General features: G+C 30.9%; 1 protein-coding gene across 3 annotated transcripts in view; it reads left to right on the top strand.

The window, feature by feature from the left end:
- Positions 1-18,742, top strand: part of LOC126746296 (serine/threonine-protein kinase 26) — a 231,244-nt gene that overhangs the window by 154,968 nt on the left and 57,534 nt on the right. The window contains exon 11 of one of the 3 annotated variants that reach the window (XM_050454472.1): positions 4,474-15,940. The exons of the other annotated variants lie outside the window; for them this stretch is intronic. Within the exon in view, the coding sequence (XP_050310429.1) occupies positions 4,474-4,486 (13 nt within the window). The 3' untranslated portion in view covers positions 4,487-15,940. Of the gene's footprint in view, positions 1-4,473; positions 15,941-18,742 lie in introns of those variants that run through there. 3 annotated transcript variants of the gene reach the window in all.

The raw sequence follows: 18,742 nt of genomic DNA, 5'->3' as shown, positions 1-18,742 counted from the left end.
CTGCCTTCATTTTCTGCTTTTCATTTTACGCCGTAAAAAGCATAAGCACATTCATATATGTATTCCACTAACGACTTTTTTTGCTCCACTGTAAATACTTTGTTAACCTCATAGTTTGGAGTAAGTCGAACATCGTCTCCTAACTGTTGCTGCTTCATGAAGTATCTCCGAAGTGTTGGATAGGGAATAGGAGCAAGAGCGTCAGCCATTTGTGCCTCGGTGTGCTTTCCGATTTTACGTTCTCGTTTTTTGCGAGCCATGATGCTAAAAGTCAATTTTTTTATAAATATCATTTTATAGATAATACGGACCACAGTGAACCGATTCACTGTGTACCGGTTCACTGTGTAAATTTGCTACTATCCAATAAAAAAATTAATAACAAAATAGCAATAATGAAAAACAAAAGAATTATTATTTATAAGTTGGCTAAAAAGAATCAACAATAGATGACACTATCAAACATTTCAAAATATTTGAGCAAACACCCCAAAAACATTGGGTAAATGAACAAACGAAATTTAGTTTGCTTACCTGAAAACACACAATTGCACGTGGCGCGTTTAAAATAATACTGATCGACGAGAATCGACTAGCAATACTAGCATACGTTAGAGATGCTTTAAGCGGTCCCCACCACAGACACACTAACGACCGTTGGTAAATGTAGTTGCGCCAAATTTGAAAATGGTTCTCTGTGTACTGTGGTTCACTGTTGGACAGTTTACCCTAAATCATAAGATTTTTTTTGATAATTGGTTTACTAGCGTCCCGCTTATGGTTTACTTGACCAAGAATGGTATCCATCCTCTTGGAACTGTGCGCTTGAATCGAGTTCAAGGATGTAAAATGCTGTCAGAAAAAGAGTTTAAAAAACTTGGACGAGGATCTTGGCAAGAGAAAGCTGCTATTAAAGATGATGTAAAGTTAAGTACCGTTTGCTGGTATGACAATAAAATTGTCTCAACTTTATCATCCTACGTCGGGTCACAGCCAACGGGTACTAAGCAAAGATTTTTTAGAAGCGAGAAATGCTACAAGAATGTGGAGTGCCCGCAAACAATTTTGAAATATAATGAATACATGGGAGGTGTAGACTTATTAGACTGTATGCTCAGTTACTATCGCATTAAAATTAGATCCAAGAAATGGTATCTTCGCATTTTCTTTCATTTTATGGAGATGTGCGTTGTAAATAGTTGGCTTTTATGGAGGAGGCAAAATGATATATATATATGCCACTTGCAGATTTTAAGGTGGCTATTGCAGATGCCTTATGCAACAGTGGGAAATCGAGGACGACCTAGCGCCAATCTTGAAAATGTTTATTTGCAAAAGAAGAAACGTGGCCCTACGAGTGAAATACCCCAAACTGAAGTTCGAAAAGACGGAATCGATCATTTGCCAGAATGGAGAGAGAATGACAGAAATAGATGCAAGCATCCAGAGTGCAAATCCCAGACGTACATTTATTGTGTTAAGTGCCAAATACTCCTATGCTTAAATAAAGACAGAAATTGTTTCATTCGATTCCATACTGAATAGCTGAATAAGTTTGTAAAACTTATTCAGTATGGATTAAAAAATAGTTAGTGCATAGCGCTTCATATATGGTACATACACTTTTTTATTAAAATTTTTGATAAAAACACAATATATAATTTTTTAATTATTTTTTCATTTACGTATGCGCATTGATTTATCTTATATATTTTTTCCGACAAAAATAAAAAAACATGCAACAAGGGGTTAATAAACTGTTTTATAATTTTTTTAGTGTTAAAAAAAGTACCTATTAAGTTAATTCAGAAGTTTTAAGTACCGTAAAAAAAACTTTTTCAATTACTTGGTCTAATCTGTTGCTTAAAACAAATTTGACTGAAAAATCCATGTTTTGTTCATCCTTTATTAACACAATTGTCAAGTTCTCCTAGTTTCTCCTATTCTATGTTCTCCATCTACACATTATTTATTTGGGAAAATCTTGTAATGTATTCATATATCCAACTGCAAAATCTTTTTTTAATCCTGGATAAGTTTTCCCTAAAATATACTACCACGTTAATTTAAGATAATAATAATGTTTAAAGCTAGTTTCATTGAGAAAGCGACCAGTTTTAAACGCAAATTAGAGAGGAAATTCCAAAAAAAAACATAATTTATAACCAAAATACAGATTTATCAACAATTTCACTATTATAATTCATTTATAACTTTTAAAGAATCCGATTTTTCATTTGGTGTAGGTCAGCTTACTTACCGGGTGGCCACCCTGAAAATTACCAAAACCTTACCAACATTTTTTAATTTTAGTAATTTTAATAATAGGTTAATGTACTTGTATAAATAAAATCCTTTTTTAGTTAATAAGTTTTTTACTTAATTAATAGCTTTCTTTTGATTATCAATGTAATAATATTAGTTTTTTCACTTTTATTACTGAATTTATCCAATCAACCGATTATTGAAGAGTAAAAATTATACAGTGCTTTCATTTCAAAACGATCCACCCTTAATAACTTTCTTAAAAAAAAAAAAAAAACTATTATTAGCAACTTTAATTATGCATTTACTGAAGTTCTGTCAATCACCTCCTCACCTCCAGCTACCCTCACTTTAATATGTCAAATGGGAACTCCCATCATGTGATACATCATAATAAGCAGCGTAAAATTCTCTATTCAACGGTACCAAAAAAATGAAATCGGTAAATGTGTAAGCAAATAGTAAGCGAAAATGTCTAGAAATAATGAATATTTTATTTACGCCAAACTTTGGTATTTTAAATGAATACTTTTAGTGTGGTACCTACATCATTTTAAAATTCTTACATTTTTTATAATAGATCATCAAAAAAAATACAAGCAATTTAGAAGTTAAAATGTGTGGTAACAAACAGTACATTTAGTAGAAGCAAATTATTTATTTTTTTATGTAAAGAAAGTTATTTATTTTGTTAAGTTAAGTAAAGAATGTGTACCGTTATTTGCGAGAAAAAAGAGTGTCTTCAAATTTTTTGCAAAAATCTTTGCAGTCTTATAACTTTGTATGTGTATTTATTTAACTTATATTTTTTGCGAAACCTACCTAATAGGTACAAAAAAACGTTTAAAAAGCAGGCGATTTATTATTGTTAAAATTGTCAGTTTGACGCGTGCAATTTTTCAATTTTAGTTAAAACAGTGAGTTAATAAAATGGTGTATACGCTAGCCGAAAGAATAGAAATAATTTTCCTTTATGGAGCACTACACTTTGGTAGTTCGCGAGTTACTTGATGAAAATTTTCGAGAAAAGTGGATTGGCAGACGTGGTGCAATCGAATGGCCTGCGCGGTCTCCGGACCTAACCCCACTAGACTTTTTTCTTTGGGGCTACTTAAAAAGCAAAGTTTATAAAACCCCACCTGAGAGTATTGAGAATTTAAAAAATAGGATATTTCAAGAATGCAGAGAAATTAGCGGGCAGACCCTTGCCAATGTTCGTAACGAGTTTGAAAATACGCTTTTTTATTGTCTTGCTAATAACGGCGCGCATTTTGAACATTTAATAAAATAAATTTGTTAAACTTATTAAATTTGTTTTTCTACCCTACCGATTTACACTTTAATTGCTTCTTGGTCAATCAATTTTATTTTTTTATTGAAATAATTAAAATAATGTATCACACGATGGGGTAGCCATTTGACATACCAAAGTTTGGCGTAAATAAAATATTCATTATTTCTAGACATTTTCGCTAACTATTTGTTTACACATTTACCGATTTCATTTTTTTTGGTACCGTTGAATAGAGAATTTTACGCGCCTTACTATGATGTATCACGCGATGAGGGTTCCCATTTGACATATTAAATTGAGGGTAGCTGGAGGTGAGGAGGTGATTGACAGAACTTTAGTAAATGCATAATTAAACGTCCCCCTGTATATCTAATTTGACGTGTTTTTTTTTTATTTTTTAAGAAAGTTATTAATGGTGGATCGTTTTGAAATGAAAGCACTGTATATGGAAATATATACAGTATGGGTGTTATACTATTTTATTTATGGCGAGATATTGAATTATTTCAAGAAAAATAAGCGATTAAGCATTCTCAGAGTCAGGTAAATTAGCCTGCTTGATCTTTGGTAGAAGAGTTTTTAGGAGTTAGCTGCGTAACAATTGTTTAGGACTGTGATTGTTTGTAAAGGTTTTTAATTGGGTCAGTTTACAGTCTTTATTTATTAAAAATTGTTTTCTCTCACACCAAGTAGTACAAAATATATTACTTTTAATAATAGGTCAACGTTGTAACCAGATATCTTGTTTTACTTAGTGTTTATTTAATATGTTAATCTCATCTAAGATGTGGTTAAATATCTTCTTTAATGCGGCTTGCCGATTTTGGTATTGCCTATATTAACTAAATCGATAGAAAAATAATATAAATACTTGTAATTTTTTCGTGATTATTTATAAATTTTTTTTGTTTCAGAGAATCGACATAGACTAATGTAGACTTAGATAGTGAAAATAACTTTTTGGAGGGAGTGATACACCTACTGTTAATATGACAATATAAATGTGTCCATAAAAAGGTTATTGTTATGCACCTTAAAAGCACTCTTTCTGATATTTTTGTTATGTATAGTTATTTTGTAGTGGGTACGTCGTAGATATTTAAGGCATATAGATGGAAACCCACCAAACTAATAAACATGAGATATTCGTAACAGTCGATCAAGTAACTTTTTCAGCGCCTAATAAATAAAGCTAAATTTTATAGATTTATTTTGCGTCCTTCAAATTGTACAAAAATTTACTATTTGGAATTAAAATAATTTATATCTAATTTAAAACCGTAAAACTTTCCTTATTACATATCTTATCTTCTATTATAAGTTTAGTTTTGATTTAAAGTATTAATTTATTTTTTCTCTTGTATCTTGTTTTCTAAATGCATAGTCCTAGTGATTATCTTCTGGTGTACATATTTATACTAGCACCTAGCGGTATTATTATACAGGGGCAAAAGGAACCGAAGTTAGTAAAACAAACTTTCTTAAAAGGTCTTTTTTAATTGAAAACCTTGTGTTTTTTTATTAAAAAATTGCTGCTTTTTTAATATATAGGATGTTTAGCAGACGGTGTGCCAAATTCCTTAAGCAAGATGGGACTCCACTAGCGCATGATGTGCTTTTTACAAGTTAGAAAATATTCTAAGCACTGAAATTACTCTACACACTCTACTAGTCTACTACACCTTGCTGCATGTAGATGCGTTCCTGAAACTTGAGTCTATCAGCTATCAGTCTTAGAAATTTTTTCGACTGTTGTATTTAAACACGCTCTTCGTTAATACTGATTGAATTCATGGAACATTTAAAATTTTACAGATTCGTTTTTAAAGATTCGATTTGCATGATGCTTAATTATATACAAGTCAAAGACATCTTCATTTTATTAACGTGATTTTTGTGTAACATAACACCTTTAATAAGTAAATCACAAAAAATATTGTTGGTTAGCTCTACATTTAAAATGGAATTTATTTTGAGAACATAGTGCTTTTACATTAACTCATATACACTATATCATTACTGTTTCGAATCATTTGGAGACTTGGTTTTGCTCCTCTAATAATATAAGCTTTTAGAAAGAGCAATAGTGTTCCTATAAATCCTTGTATAGATGTTGAAGTAAACCAAAAATAAATCAATATGCGAAATCTCTTCAAACCTGGTTATGCAAAGCTCTATTATATTTTCTTTAAACTTTTTAGCTCTTTTTGTGCCATGATTTTATGAACCATAATTTCAATCAAAAACTTTTTTTTAGGTTTTTATTGACAATAGAAAGGCTTTATTGAATTCCTTCATGATGACATTGTGTGAATATTACACTGATTAAGAAAGTCAATGTTAAAATCTTCAGAACCCATTACAACTTCCGGGTTTTTGTGAGTGAAGAGAGCTTCGGATATGTGTTTTCGTTCAACTGGTCAAAAATGCTAGAGTATCGACAGGACCCTTAGGGAAGTTGTTTGAGATAGGACGCCGATGAAAATTTTCAAAAAAATCTAATCTCTGTATTAAAAACGCTTTTAGCGATTTTAGTTAAATTTTTAGATTTTAAATAATGTGTGGTGAGGCCATTTTTTGAAGAATTGCAGATGATTTGACTTATGCAGGGATGGACTTGCAGCAAATGCTCAAAGTGTTTTTTGCTCCATGCATTTTAACACACTTTCTGCACCTGTTGACCCAAGATGCCCGCATGCGCAGCGAATACCACTTAAGATCATTCCTAGATTCATTCTTCAGATTATTCCTAGGTCATTCCTGAGAAATTCCGCAGCCACTACAACTCTAGCAACTAGGTCCTCTCTGGTGGGCATCGGAGTTGCGTATATGAGTTGTTCCATGGCGTCCCAGACAAAAAAGTCTAGAGTTGTCAAATCAGTTGATTTTGCTGGCCAAGGGACAGGATCATCTCTACCAAAGGAAATAAACGTAACGGATCTTTGTATGGATTTTATTTTTTTATACAAAAATTGTGCATCAAAGCGCAAAATTCAGAGGTTTTTAATTTGTCTAAAACTAATAGAATATTTCGAAAAAAAAATTTTTTTTCAAAAAAACAGTGGTCTATCTTTTTTACCAAAAATGTAATACACATGTACTGCAGCTCCGTCCCTGGAGAAATCAAATCACCTGCAATTCCTCAAAAAGTCGCTCCATCATCTATCATTTAAAACATAAAAATTTCATTAAAATCCCTAGAAAATTAATACAGAGGGAAAAATTCGATTTTTTTTGGAAAATTTCAGCACCTTGGGAAACGACGCACTTCCGACCTTCGGTGTAAAAACTATTTCTCTATGATTCTGTATTCTCGTTTAAGAAATTTCCGTTTTTTTTTAACGCTTCGCTGTAGCCTTCCTAGTCAAGATAAAACCACTATTAACTCTTTTCCTCATTATTGTAATACAATGAATGGCGATAAGATTTAAGAAAAATTCTTCTCAAAGTTTGACACTGATTGACAAACACAAGTTTTTTCGACTACATTAATCGGAATGTTTTTAAAAAATGCCAAGTGTTAGATTTTTGATTACTGGGTAAATCCAGTGTAGTACGTTATACTTTTATTTCGTGATATTTTCAAAAAATGTCTTGTCTCTCGGGAAGAACTTTATCCATCAGTGTATATTTTTCGTCGTTGCAATGTTTCCTTTCTTTCTTTAGCTGGAACTATTTCTGATACTAAGGTATTCTTACCCTAGATTTCTTAGCTTCATTTGTTTGTTCATTAGCTTATTTTCTTTTTCTTTCTTTTCAAATTGATTTTCAAAGATTTTTGTGCACATTAGCTGAAGGAAAAGTAAATCTATTAGTATTGTCACACACAGTAGAATTTATATTTATCTACCTTTGTCCTTATATCCCACAAAATTCAAGGAATTTTTAGTTATTCAATTCCATGTTCGTCTCAATAACCGACTTGCCATAATCTTGACAGTTTTCTGGAGATTTTCTAAAGAAGATTTACGTCTGAATCATAATTGTTTTTTAAAGCTGAACAAAAGCAATCAGATTCATTTTCTTTTTTTATATAAATAATCTGTAACCGAAACTATTAGGTTTAATAGGATCAGACCAATAAAATCTCCGTGTTAATTTTTTTCTCCTAAAATTGCTGCGTAATTTAAAAAAAGTAACAGACAACTACGAAACAACACAATACAGTGTAAAACTCGCCAATACCCATGAGTAATATTATGATATCGTATTGACTGGTCATCCTTGTGTTTTTTTTATTCTTTTTTGTTACTTGCGTTTGTGTATATGATGACATTTTACAATTTTATGATATATTTTGAATAATTTTTGAAGTCGGTAAATAACCAATTACACATTTCAATCACCTGCGGATCGATTAGTATAATTTCTTGTCGAATTCTTTGCCTTAAATCATCAACATTATTTAGTCTATTCACATAAACTTTGGCCTTCAAATAGCCTGATAAGAAAAAATCTAATGGGGTTATATCCGGTAACCTTGATGGTCATTCAATCGGTTCTCAATGGATGACAAACCGTTATCAAGTTAGTTCTAAAATTAGAAACTGTTCGAAAATAGTACGGTCTACTCACTTTTTAAGAAATAGCATAAAAAATTAATGTTGGTGTCATAGTTTCTACTTAAGAGGGTATCTCAACACAGGGCAACCAACATTTTCATTGCAAAGGACGCATTGAATCAAATGGACAACAAATTAAATGTTATATGTTACATTAGTTGTAATAAATGTTGAATACATTTTTGTTTTAATTTCATATGTTTCGTCATTCTGTTACGTCATATTTGACAAACCATTGACTTCAGGCATATGGTTTGCTATACGAAAATTATTCAGAATATATCATAGAATTGTAAAACGTCATAATATACGCGGTGTTCTATCTAAAAAGAAAATGTTGACGCTATAGTTTCTACTTCAGGCACCCTGTATAGAAATGTTTTATTTCACAAAACGCGTAAGTGACAATATTAATCGATGTGTCCAAAAAATAAAACAAGTAAAAATCCCCGAGTTTTAAATGAATTTGTTCCTTTTATCGTGAATGCACTGTCTGTCTATGTCGTAGCCACAATACGAAATCTGCCGTTTTATCAAGCGGCTATTCACCGGATTGTTTGTCATATGGCTAGTATTTTTAGTCATATAAACTGGCTGATCAAATATCACGAATAATCTGAAATTTAAATTACTACTCTTTCAAAATCGAATTAAATTTTAGACCATCAATCGTATTATTAAAGTTTACCGTATTTAACATTTAACGTGTATTCTAATAAAGAAAAAACTGATATAAGAGTAATTATTCTATTAAAAAAAAACACATTTTTAATACATATTGCTTAATTTAGTCCGCTCTAGTTGCATCTGCTCTTATATTTTAGGCTACTTTGAAACCAAGTCACCTTTTATTATTTTTATTACATTGATTTTCCTTGGTTTGCGTAAATATTTTTTAATCATCAGCAATGTCCGTATGAATACTTTCTTCCACTAAACTAGTTATCTCTGGTAAAAACGCATTCATAGATGTCGCATCAGGTCTATTTTCTGAACGGTTTAGAAGTTTTTCCTAAATTCTTAGCATGTATTTAACATCCTGTTTATTTCTCTCGACACTACCTTGATTCTGCGGGTAACGGGGGCGACTTTTAATCAATTTGCATGTTGGCAAATATGGTTTAATTCTTTAATTTTGGTGCACCAAAATCTAAAAAAAATGTTTGCAATGTGTCGGCCACTTCTTCAGCGCGCTTGATTTTAAGGGGGCCTAAATGAACAAATTTTTTGAGGTGGTCCTGATAGTTAAGTAATTATTTAGACTTCCAGAATTGAAAATCTATAAGATATACCTGTCCTCGATGGTTATTATAGGTTTTACCATAATTCCTTTTCGTGCATGATATTGTTTTCTACTCAACGCTTACAACATTTAACAACAATTTCAAATACATTTTCAATTTATCGCTACCTTCATGACCCATAGAAAATGATAGAAAATGACCCATTGCATCAACTTGTCATAAAATTCTTCGAATGGAACAACAAAAACTATTTGATCAGTTTCCGGCACCTGATTCTTAATGATCTTTTTTATTCCATCAATTTCAATAACATCATATAATTTAATAAAGTAATATTTCAGAATTTTGAGCGGCCGCCTTACTGCCAATCAAAAAGTTCATAATTGTATTTACACGTTCTACATTCCAAAGTTTTTTCCTTTGATTCTTTTTTTCTGTAATAACAAAAAGGTTTTTATATAAATTTTCATCTTAAGTTGATGTCTTACTTGCATAGAATTAATTTATATGCCTATAAAACAAAGATGTTCCCACAGGTGGGTTAGCCAATCTTAGGTAAAAGTAACACAAAATAACGCGTGCACGATTTTAAAAACTACTTTTATAGTTGTCATTTGTTCTAAGTAATATGCAAGTACTATTAGGAGGTTATATTATTTCATCAAAAGCTGGAAAAATTTTGCAATGGCAATTTAAAAAAAAAAAATCGCAAACTATATTTGTGATTTTCCAACCAAATCAGGATATTAAAAATTATGAAATAATTTATAATGTAGGAGAGTATATATTTTCAATATTACCATTTTACAACAAGAAGAAACTGAAAACTGTAAATTAAATTACGATTTATTCGTTAGCCAACAAAAAATAATTATTCAAAAGAAGTATTTTGCGTAGGATAATATTTATCTCTTATCTCTTACATAAAATAGAAACCGTTATTAAAAGCACTTGTTTATAAATTTCTGTTGACGGCAACGACGATATACCGCAAACACATAACCTTACTTTTATTTTAAATTGCTGCTAATAGTGATGCCTGTATTCCGGCTGATATAAACACCATATTAATTCTTGATTAGGAATACGGACGGCATTTGAATGATCAATTTATAAGACGGCTAAAAGTACTAGCCACATTACAAAACAATTTACATTAACCGATTATTTTACAAGGTGGCTGCGTTTTATACAGTGGTTAGGCGTCTTATAAAAGACCGGAATTTATAATGTGGCTTCGAAATATATAATTGTATATTTATACACAACACCTTAGGTTATGTTTACTTACCATGTGCCACGTGTTTGCTAGTACATGTTGTTATTGTAGTCAAATTGGCAGTTAAGGTGGAAAAAATTAAAAGCGCATTTTTATTTCAAAATATTGCAAAAAATAACAAGTTTATGCTCTGAAAAATATTTTAATTAATTTTACAAATCGGTTTTATGATAGAAAGCAGATACTTAACATAATGTTTTTGTCAGCTTCACATGCTAATCTAAAAATAAAATGTAAAATGTTTTTGTTTTCAAAAAATCTAAATGTTCAAAATAAACAACAACAAGTAAATAATTTTTACATACAACTAATATAAAGGCATAATATAAGTTTGCCAATAAATTTTTTTCATCGATGTCCTCAATGAAAGAACGGGGATTTACGGCATGATAATCCAAAGTACTTACCACACTTGGAAGAACATTTGAAACCAGACTTGCGACAGGACCAACTCTGCATGAATCTTCTTGGCAGTTGCAGAACAACATTTTTATAGTATCTGGTGGAGCAATTTGGCTTTATGGACGAGATTGCCATTTTTTTTCTATCCAAATTTCACAGGGTCTATCTTGCGATCAATCCATATATATTTAGGTATAAGAAATCGTAAACAAAATAATAATCTAGTTTACGTGACAATAAATTCGAAGTATGTGTTGTTCAGCAGCATCTTTTCTAGGTTGTTATGCAGCTAGATTAAATGTTGATGTTCCTCGTTGTCGTGAAGCTGTTCTGTTGTACCAAGTGAATCTTATTTCATTTAATTTTTTCTTCTCCGGATTTTCTTTCAAAACTATTTCAAAGCTAGCACACTGGCTAATGTTATTTTTCATAATTCTCATACAGTTTTTTTTATTTTTCTTTAAAATGAAAGAAGTGAGTACATACAATCATGCTGTTTCGGTATGTGCCCGAACAGCATGTAGAAATAAAATACATTTTTTAAAGTGACGTAGTTTTGCTTGCAGTGCCATCATGTTAGTAATTCTATCGGGTTTTGCAGTTTTTCCTGGACGTAGCAAATTTTAATTTTGTGAGTAATTAAAAGAACAGCAATATCAGTATCTTCGGGAACAACCACAACAGTTTTTTTGTTATTTGAAAAATCTACGATCGTTTTAACAATTAGATAGTGTGCATCCCTTCCTGCTTGTGTCACTTGTGATGCCTGCTTCTACCAGACAAGATTAATTTATAAATTTTTGTTTATATTTGCGGTTCTTCAGAAAATCATGTTGAGACACAGTAATGGTACCCTCTGGCTTAACTTTTATATCAGTAAAGTTACCCGATCTTTTGTTAAAAGTAATTTGTCTGCAAATTACTTTTTGGTGTTAAACAATTTGTAACATATTAATCAAAGACTACTATGCAGTCTCTAGTATAATAATTGTGTTTTGCATAATTAATATACTGAGAGCAAATTTGTTGAAGTAGCGGGAATTCTGCCAAACCATTTTATGAAAAAAAATCTTCCATCCACTACATAATAACAATCCTGATATGTAAACTGAAAAGGTGTGTTACTTTTCCGTCCCTGTCTCAAAGTACCATCTTTAAAAATAATACATTTATTTATAATTTCACAGGTCAGAAAAAATCAGAATTATTCGGATTTAGTTACGTAAATATCACAAATTAAGAATTGTGGCCATTTTTTTTTTGTTTGCCATCGTGCTTACCCGTGAAAGTATAGTATTAAGTAATTATCTTTGCACATATTCTTGTAAAGATTAGCTTGCCACAATTTTTTTCCAAGTTAGCCTTTTTTCCAGTTAGTTTGACGACCACTGTAGCAGTGAAACAGTAAAAATATACACAAATAGGTATTTTTATAGAGGCGTAAGTTACGTACGCCGATATGTGATAATACTATAGCATATAATCGCTACTGCCTCATCAAAGGAAACAAGGTTTGTTCAGACGAAAAGAATAATTATTGTTTACGGCGAAAAGTTTGTAAAATTTTCAATAAGCGTTTTGCGGCAACACACACCACTACACAAGTATAACAAAACTATCGTATACTATGATATACACTGTTTTTTAATTGGCAAACACTATATACAGGTTGGGGAATCGATCATTACGCATAGAGAGGTGCTTAAGGCGAAATATCGGAAAACGCACGCATGCACTTCATGCCCTCTGCCACTCGCCTGCTACGGAGAAACTATTAGAAGCGATATATTACTAAAGAGTTCAGGCATTTTTCAGATATGTTTTTGATGCAGGCTTTACATACATCAGTGTACACTAGGTATATAACCATTTCGTACTTCCAAACGAGTTTCTGGTAAAATGGAATTGGCACATTCAACAATTTTCTCTCGCTACTCCTCTAAATTTGTTCGTCTACTAAATTCGTGTCTATAAATAATTTGTTAAGATTACTTCAAAAATAAGAGTCATTTGGGAATCTAGGAGGCCATTTAATATACCCAGTTGCACTAATACACACTTCATTGAAAATTATTCTACAGGATAGCCCTCTTGTTAAAAATAGACCGAGCCCAAATTTAGGGAAAAAAATTTATTCTCATGTAATGGAAAAGAGGATTCATCTACAAATAGAATATATAAAATCATTTTTATTTGCTTTTTCCATCATAGTTTCACAAAATTTCATACTTCGCCATTGGTCTTTGGAAAATATATCCTCGAGATACTTTTCGAAGACCAGTGGCGAAGAATGGCTTTTTGTGAAACTATAATGAAAAATGAATTTTTTTTTATGAAATACTCTATTTTAGACTCATAAGACTACTTTTTATTAATGGTAACAATACCTTGAGTTGCTACAAAATCAAGTTCTTTCTGCCATTCAAATCCTCCCTAATTTAGATCTGGGATGAGTCTACATTATAGAATTTTTAACAAATACTTTTCGTAACCCTCTTAGCAGTGAGACTAGAAATATGAAATGGCCTGCTAGACCTCCAGATTTATCTCCAAATGACTTTTATTTTTGAGGCTTTCTTAAAACAGTTTAGTACGAAATGAAGTACTAGAAGTACAAATGGCTTTTATGATAGGTTAACTTATTGTTCAGCTAAAGAAGAAGGTCTGCTTGAGCCTATTATTTAAAGAATAAATTTGTGTGTCATTTTATTATTTATTTTATTTTTGCATAATGTTTTAATTATTCTTCATTTATCAGAGTTTTTATTTTCTTTTTATTACAATAATGCTTGACTTTTTATTGTGCAGAAACAGCATAATAAATATGTTGAGGTTACGATTCTATTTGGGTTGTACACTGGTGTATATAAAGCCTGCATCAGCAAAATATTTTAAAAATACAGTTATCATTTATACATCTTTTAAGTTAGTAAAATTAAACATCTATCACCTGTATTCTTACTGATTATTAAGGAATTTTAAATATATGGTTTGCTTCTAAAAACTACATAATATGAACATTTTACGCTTTGAAGAAAATGCTAGTTACAAAAAAAAACGGATTGCCGTAAAACTTAGAGCCAGAGATGAGATATTCTATATAATATGGAAACTTTTAGTTTCATATTTTTAAAAGGCTATATAAAAAGTATTAATATGTATATACATTTAAAAGTGTATCTATCTTTTAAAATTTACATAGTTATTATAGGAAAAATATATATGTATATATAGGATGACGCTTTTATTCCACTTAGCAGCATATAGGGTAGCCCATAAATGTACCGCAAAACATTATAAAGTAGAAAAGAACTTTCAAGAAAAGATCAAGATCAAAAAACACAGCGACCTTGTAACTAAGGGGAACAAGTTTTGACTCCAAAAACCTTCAACTGTCTAGGAGGTGTGTTTCATTTCACCACAAACTCTTTTGCTATACGAAATGGTTGTACAACCAGTGTACACTGATTGTGTAAAGCTATCATCAGAAAAATATTTTAAAAATGCCTCAACATTTGGGAAACTTTATTGCAAGTATTGTAATAGAGTTACCTTCATCAATGTCAAACGCTTACTAACGTACCAACTATCGTACTCTGTAAAACAACGACGTAGCAGGCGAGTCGCAGAGGGCACGAAATGAATGCGTGTGCGTTGCCATATTTCGCCTTTAAGCACCTCTCTATGTATAATGATTGATTCCCCAACCTGTACAAAAAGTATATTGCTTGTATATTATGTCAACTTATTTTTTTAAATAAAGCCGGTTAATTTCTTGGCAAAAAAGTTACTTTTGTGGTTTAAAACTTGTAGTTTTCAAAAAAAATCCTGAGGTTTATGAAAATTCTTTTGTTTATTTCTTTATTGATAATGGTGCGTAATAATAGTTTTTCGCATATTTAGTGTAACATTAAGATTTTTTTTCCTATTATTTTATATATTTCTTTGAATTTGCTACATCCCTAATAGAATAAAATGTTTCTTAACAAAGTACCTTTACAATGTTTGAAGATCTTTCACTAAATAAATTATCCTAAATTTATTAATTAGTGTAGGTATCTATATTGCCCCTTATAAATATTTAAGAATTCACATCGTTCGCACGATATTTATCTTTTCCTAAAGATTTGAAAGTGTAATGTGTTAGATCTATCCGAATGCTCCAAAAAATAATTTAGTATTATCGCCATTCTATCAGTTTTAGCTTGCAGGTGACTTCTATATGAAACCAAAAGATTCTACTGAGCATAACAAAAATTACAGTTAACTTTGTAATTTTTTTCTTGTCTTACAGGTCAAAGCATTAGTTCGCAGCAATTGTAAAAATTAAAAAAAGAAACTAGCGACTCTGTTTGAAATATATATATTTTTTAAAGTTAGTCAATTACCAAAACACTGAAGAAAAATCTGATCTTTTAAAAACTTTCAATTTAAAAAAAATTTACCTCCCTAAGTAGGTAATCACTAAAAAACGAACTACACCTATCCTCGATTAACGTTCAGGAAACAAAAACGCTAAGGGTCTGTATGTAGTAGTATTTTATTACAATTAAAATATAAAACGAGATGTTTTAAAAAAAAAAACCTATTTAGGCAAGGAATGAAGATCAGTTGTCAAAAAAAACATTAAAGTTATATATAGTGCCAAAAACAAATGTTTTTCTCAATTTAACGTAAGCATAATAATTTGCTTTTAATATAAATATTATTAACATTTAATAATATGTTGCAAGCTTTTTGCCAGATGCTGTATATTTGTAGATGTACCTTAAAGCAAGCAAGTTTGTACAGTTTTATATTTTTAAATATTAATATTATATTAATATACCTGTATTTTTATTTGTTATTGATGTAAATCCATATGAAAAGGAGAAATAAATATGTTTATACTATTTTCTTTGTTTGTTTTTTTTGTTTCCATTCCATTCCATTTTATAATTTATAAAATGATAGATACAACTTTTTCAACTCTAAACAATAGTGCAATTTAAAAACACAATAATAAAATAATTATCAGTTGTTTGTTATATGAAGAGAGCTGAACACAAGACTAGTTAGGCAAAATTAATTTATCTGTATGAAAAAGAAATAATAATTTTGATTAAAGCTGTGTAATACTCATAAAGACTGATGTGTTTTTGAAATTCTGTTTTACAGAAAATTATTCAGTTTTTGGCTTGTGTTAAATGTGAATATTTGAAAACATTTCTGATAGTTCAGTTGTTATCCTTGGCAGTAGTTTTTTACGTTGGGATAAAGATTTATTAAAATTAGGGGAGCGGAGTTTTTTTTATAAAAGAGGTTCTAAAATTACTTGAATTAATGCGTGTATTTAATGAACTTTATTGCGAGTAAAAATAAAATCGTACGTTAAAATTTAATGCTTTGGTGCATGGCCTCCACATGCAATGCAATCTTTACTTTAAAACTATAATTTAATACAAATGGTTATTTTCGGAACAAAAATAAATAACTCGAAAACCTTGTAGTCCGATGAAATGACGGTCGGTTTGTAAAAAATAAAGAGCAGGCTACAACTCGCCAATGAGTGATGAAAATGCTTGGAATAAAGATCCTAAATAATGGTATATCACTTATTTACCATTAATCATTTTATCGGACTACTACTAGATAATCATAGTTACTTTTAATGCGTTTCTGGCAGATGTTTGTAATGTGATTCTAAGGATTCACGTACCGAATAACTCATGTCAAGTGTTGTTTATCAAAAATCTCTAAAGAAAAGTCTGCGTTATAAGATGTAAGTATGTTATATTATGTTAAGTAAAGAACATTTAAAAATCATGTAAATTTTACTCCTCATTTATTTTTAAGAAATTTAAATACTATCGCTTGGGATAGTTCATGCGTCTTCGACTCCTAAAAGAGAGATGCTTGAGTTCTGGACGTAGATTTCGTGTACTTTCTACCTCTGCAATGCCACATTGTATATTTGTAGTAAAATTATAAGATTGGTTGACTTACCTGTAAGGAAGATCAATCTTAATTATTCGAGCATCGGAGTCCTATGAAGCTATTGGTAGGTCTCATTTTATGGCCTATCGACGCACAGATGTTTCGAAGAATTCGTAAAACAAACAAACCCAAAAAATCTCTCTCTACCTGCCAACCCTAACTCAGTTCATTATGTGACACGGAAAATCGCATCAGCACCTTAGGGAAAATGCCAAAAATAATAATTGGGTGGGTGGGCCCTATCATAGAAGGACTCTGAATAATTAAGATTGATCTTCCTTACAGGTAAGTCAGCCAATCTTATAATTATTCATCGCATCTCCGTCCTTCTATGAAGCTATTGGTAGATGTTTGTAGGTAAGAAAATGAATGCGATTTTTGTGCAGAAAAATATATTACTCCTAAAACCAAGTGTTACCAAACATCCCATAAAAAAAATTAAATTCCCATATTAATTGAACAAACAAAAAATTTCGTCTATGATAACCTAGGTAAGTAAGACTAAATGATAAGATAAGTAAGGCTAAATATGCTTATATAATAAACAACATTAAATTAATAACATATAATTTGTGTAGTATTCTAAGTTGTTGATAATACAGAATTTGTAAAACTCTCAGGATTTTGTGCTAAGGGAAGATTATAAAACATATTGAACACCATCGACTTCTTAGTCCAACCTGCCGTGTTACGGATCAGGTCAATATCTAAGCCTGCTCTGGCAGCTGCAGAAGTCGAAGCATGTCTTATGCTATAACCTTTAAATATTGTCGTATCAATATTGCTTTTGTTAAGAACATCCTTTACCCATCTACTTATTGCCTGTGTAGAGGCAGGATAAAAGGGCTTTTTAAAAGTTAAAATAAGTGACTCCTCTTGTAAGCGGTATTGAGACGTAATTTTTAAGTAATGTTGTAACGTAGAAGCTACACAAAGTTCTGGTTTATTTTTAAAAAATGAATAAACTAAGTATGGTTGTTTCCTGCCTCTACCTGGCGTCTTTAATCTAGCAAGAATTCGAATTTCTATCTTGTCAGGACTATTTTCGATGTTACCTACTTCAATCTTCGATATTGTTTGTACCCTCTGACCCGATGTCAATAACAATAATGTGAGTAGTTTTAAGGTAAGGTCTTTTATTGATAATTGAGACAAACGAAAAAGAGATGTCAAATATTCTAAAACAGGGCTAGGGTCCCATGTTGCTGAATATCGGGGAGCACTAGGTTTTCTATTAAAAATACCCTTAAAAAATCGTTTTAGTATTCTTTCATCTTCACCTCCAAAAGTAAAGATCAATGCAAAAGCTGCTCTATATCCATTTGAAGATGAGTAAGAAAGACCCCTGTTAAAATTCTCCAGAAAAAATTCCAAAATGATATTAATATCACCATTATATGGATCTAATTTCCTTTCCAAACAGTAATCCCACCATTTTCTAAAACAGATATTGTATTGTTTTAAGGTGTTTTCTGTTATCAAATCTAACATAACCGGAAAAGCAGAATCCGTAATTCCCTTTCTTTTTAATGATTCCTGCACAATCTCCTGCCACCAGGGAAAGGGTCTTGTACAGGGGGTGTTTCTCTCTCTGAAAGGAGAAAAAATTAAGTTTTTATCTGGACCAAAAATTAAAGGTTCTTCTATTAAAAGTTCCAAAAACAAAGGGTACCAAGATTGAGTCGGCCAATTAGGAACCACTAAAATACTTGTAGCTTTA

This window comes from Anthonomus grandis, chromosome 17 (genome assembly GCF_022605725.1).
Source record: "Anthonomus grandis grandis chromosome 17, icAntGran1.3, whole genome shotgun sequence".
In the NCBI taxonomy this organism is placed as follows: domain Eukaryota; kingdom Metazoa; phylum Arthropoda; class Insecta; order Coleoptera; family Curculionidae; genus Anthonomus; species Anthonomus grandis.
The sequence above is the reverse complement of the archived record's forward strand: the minus strand, read 5'-3'. Positions and strand labels throughout refer to the sequence as shown.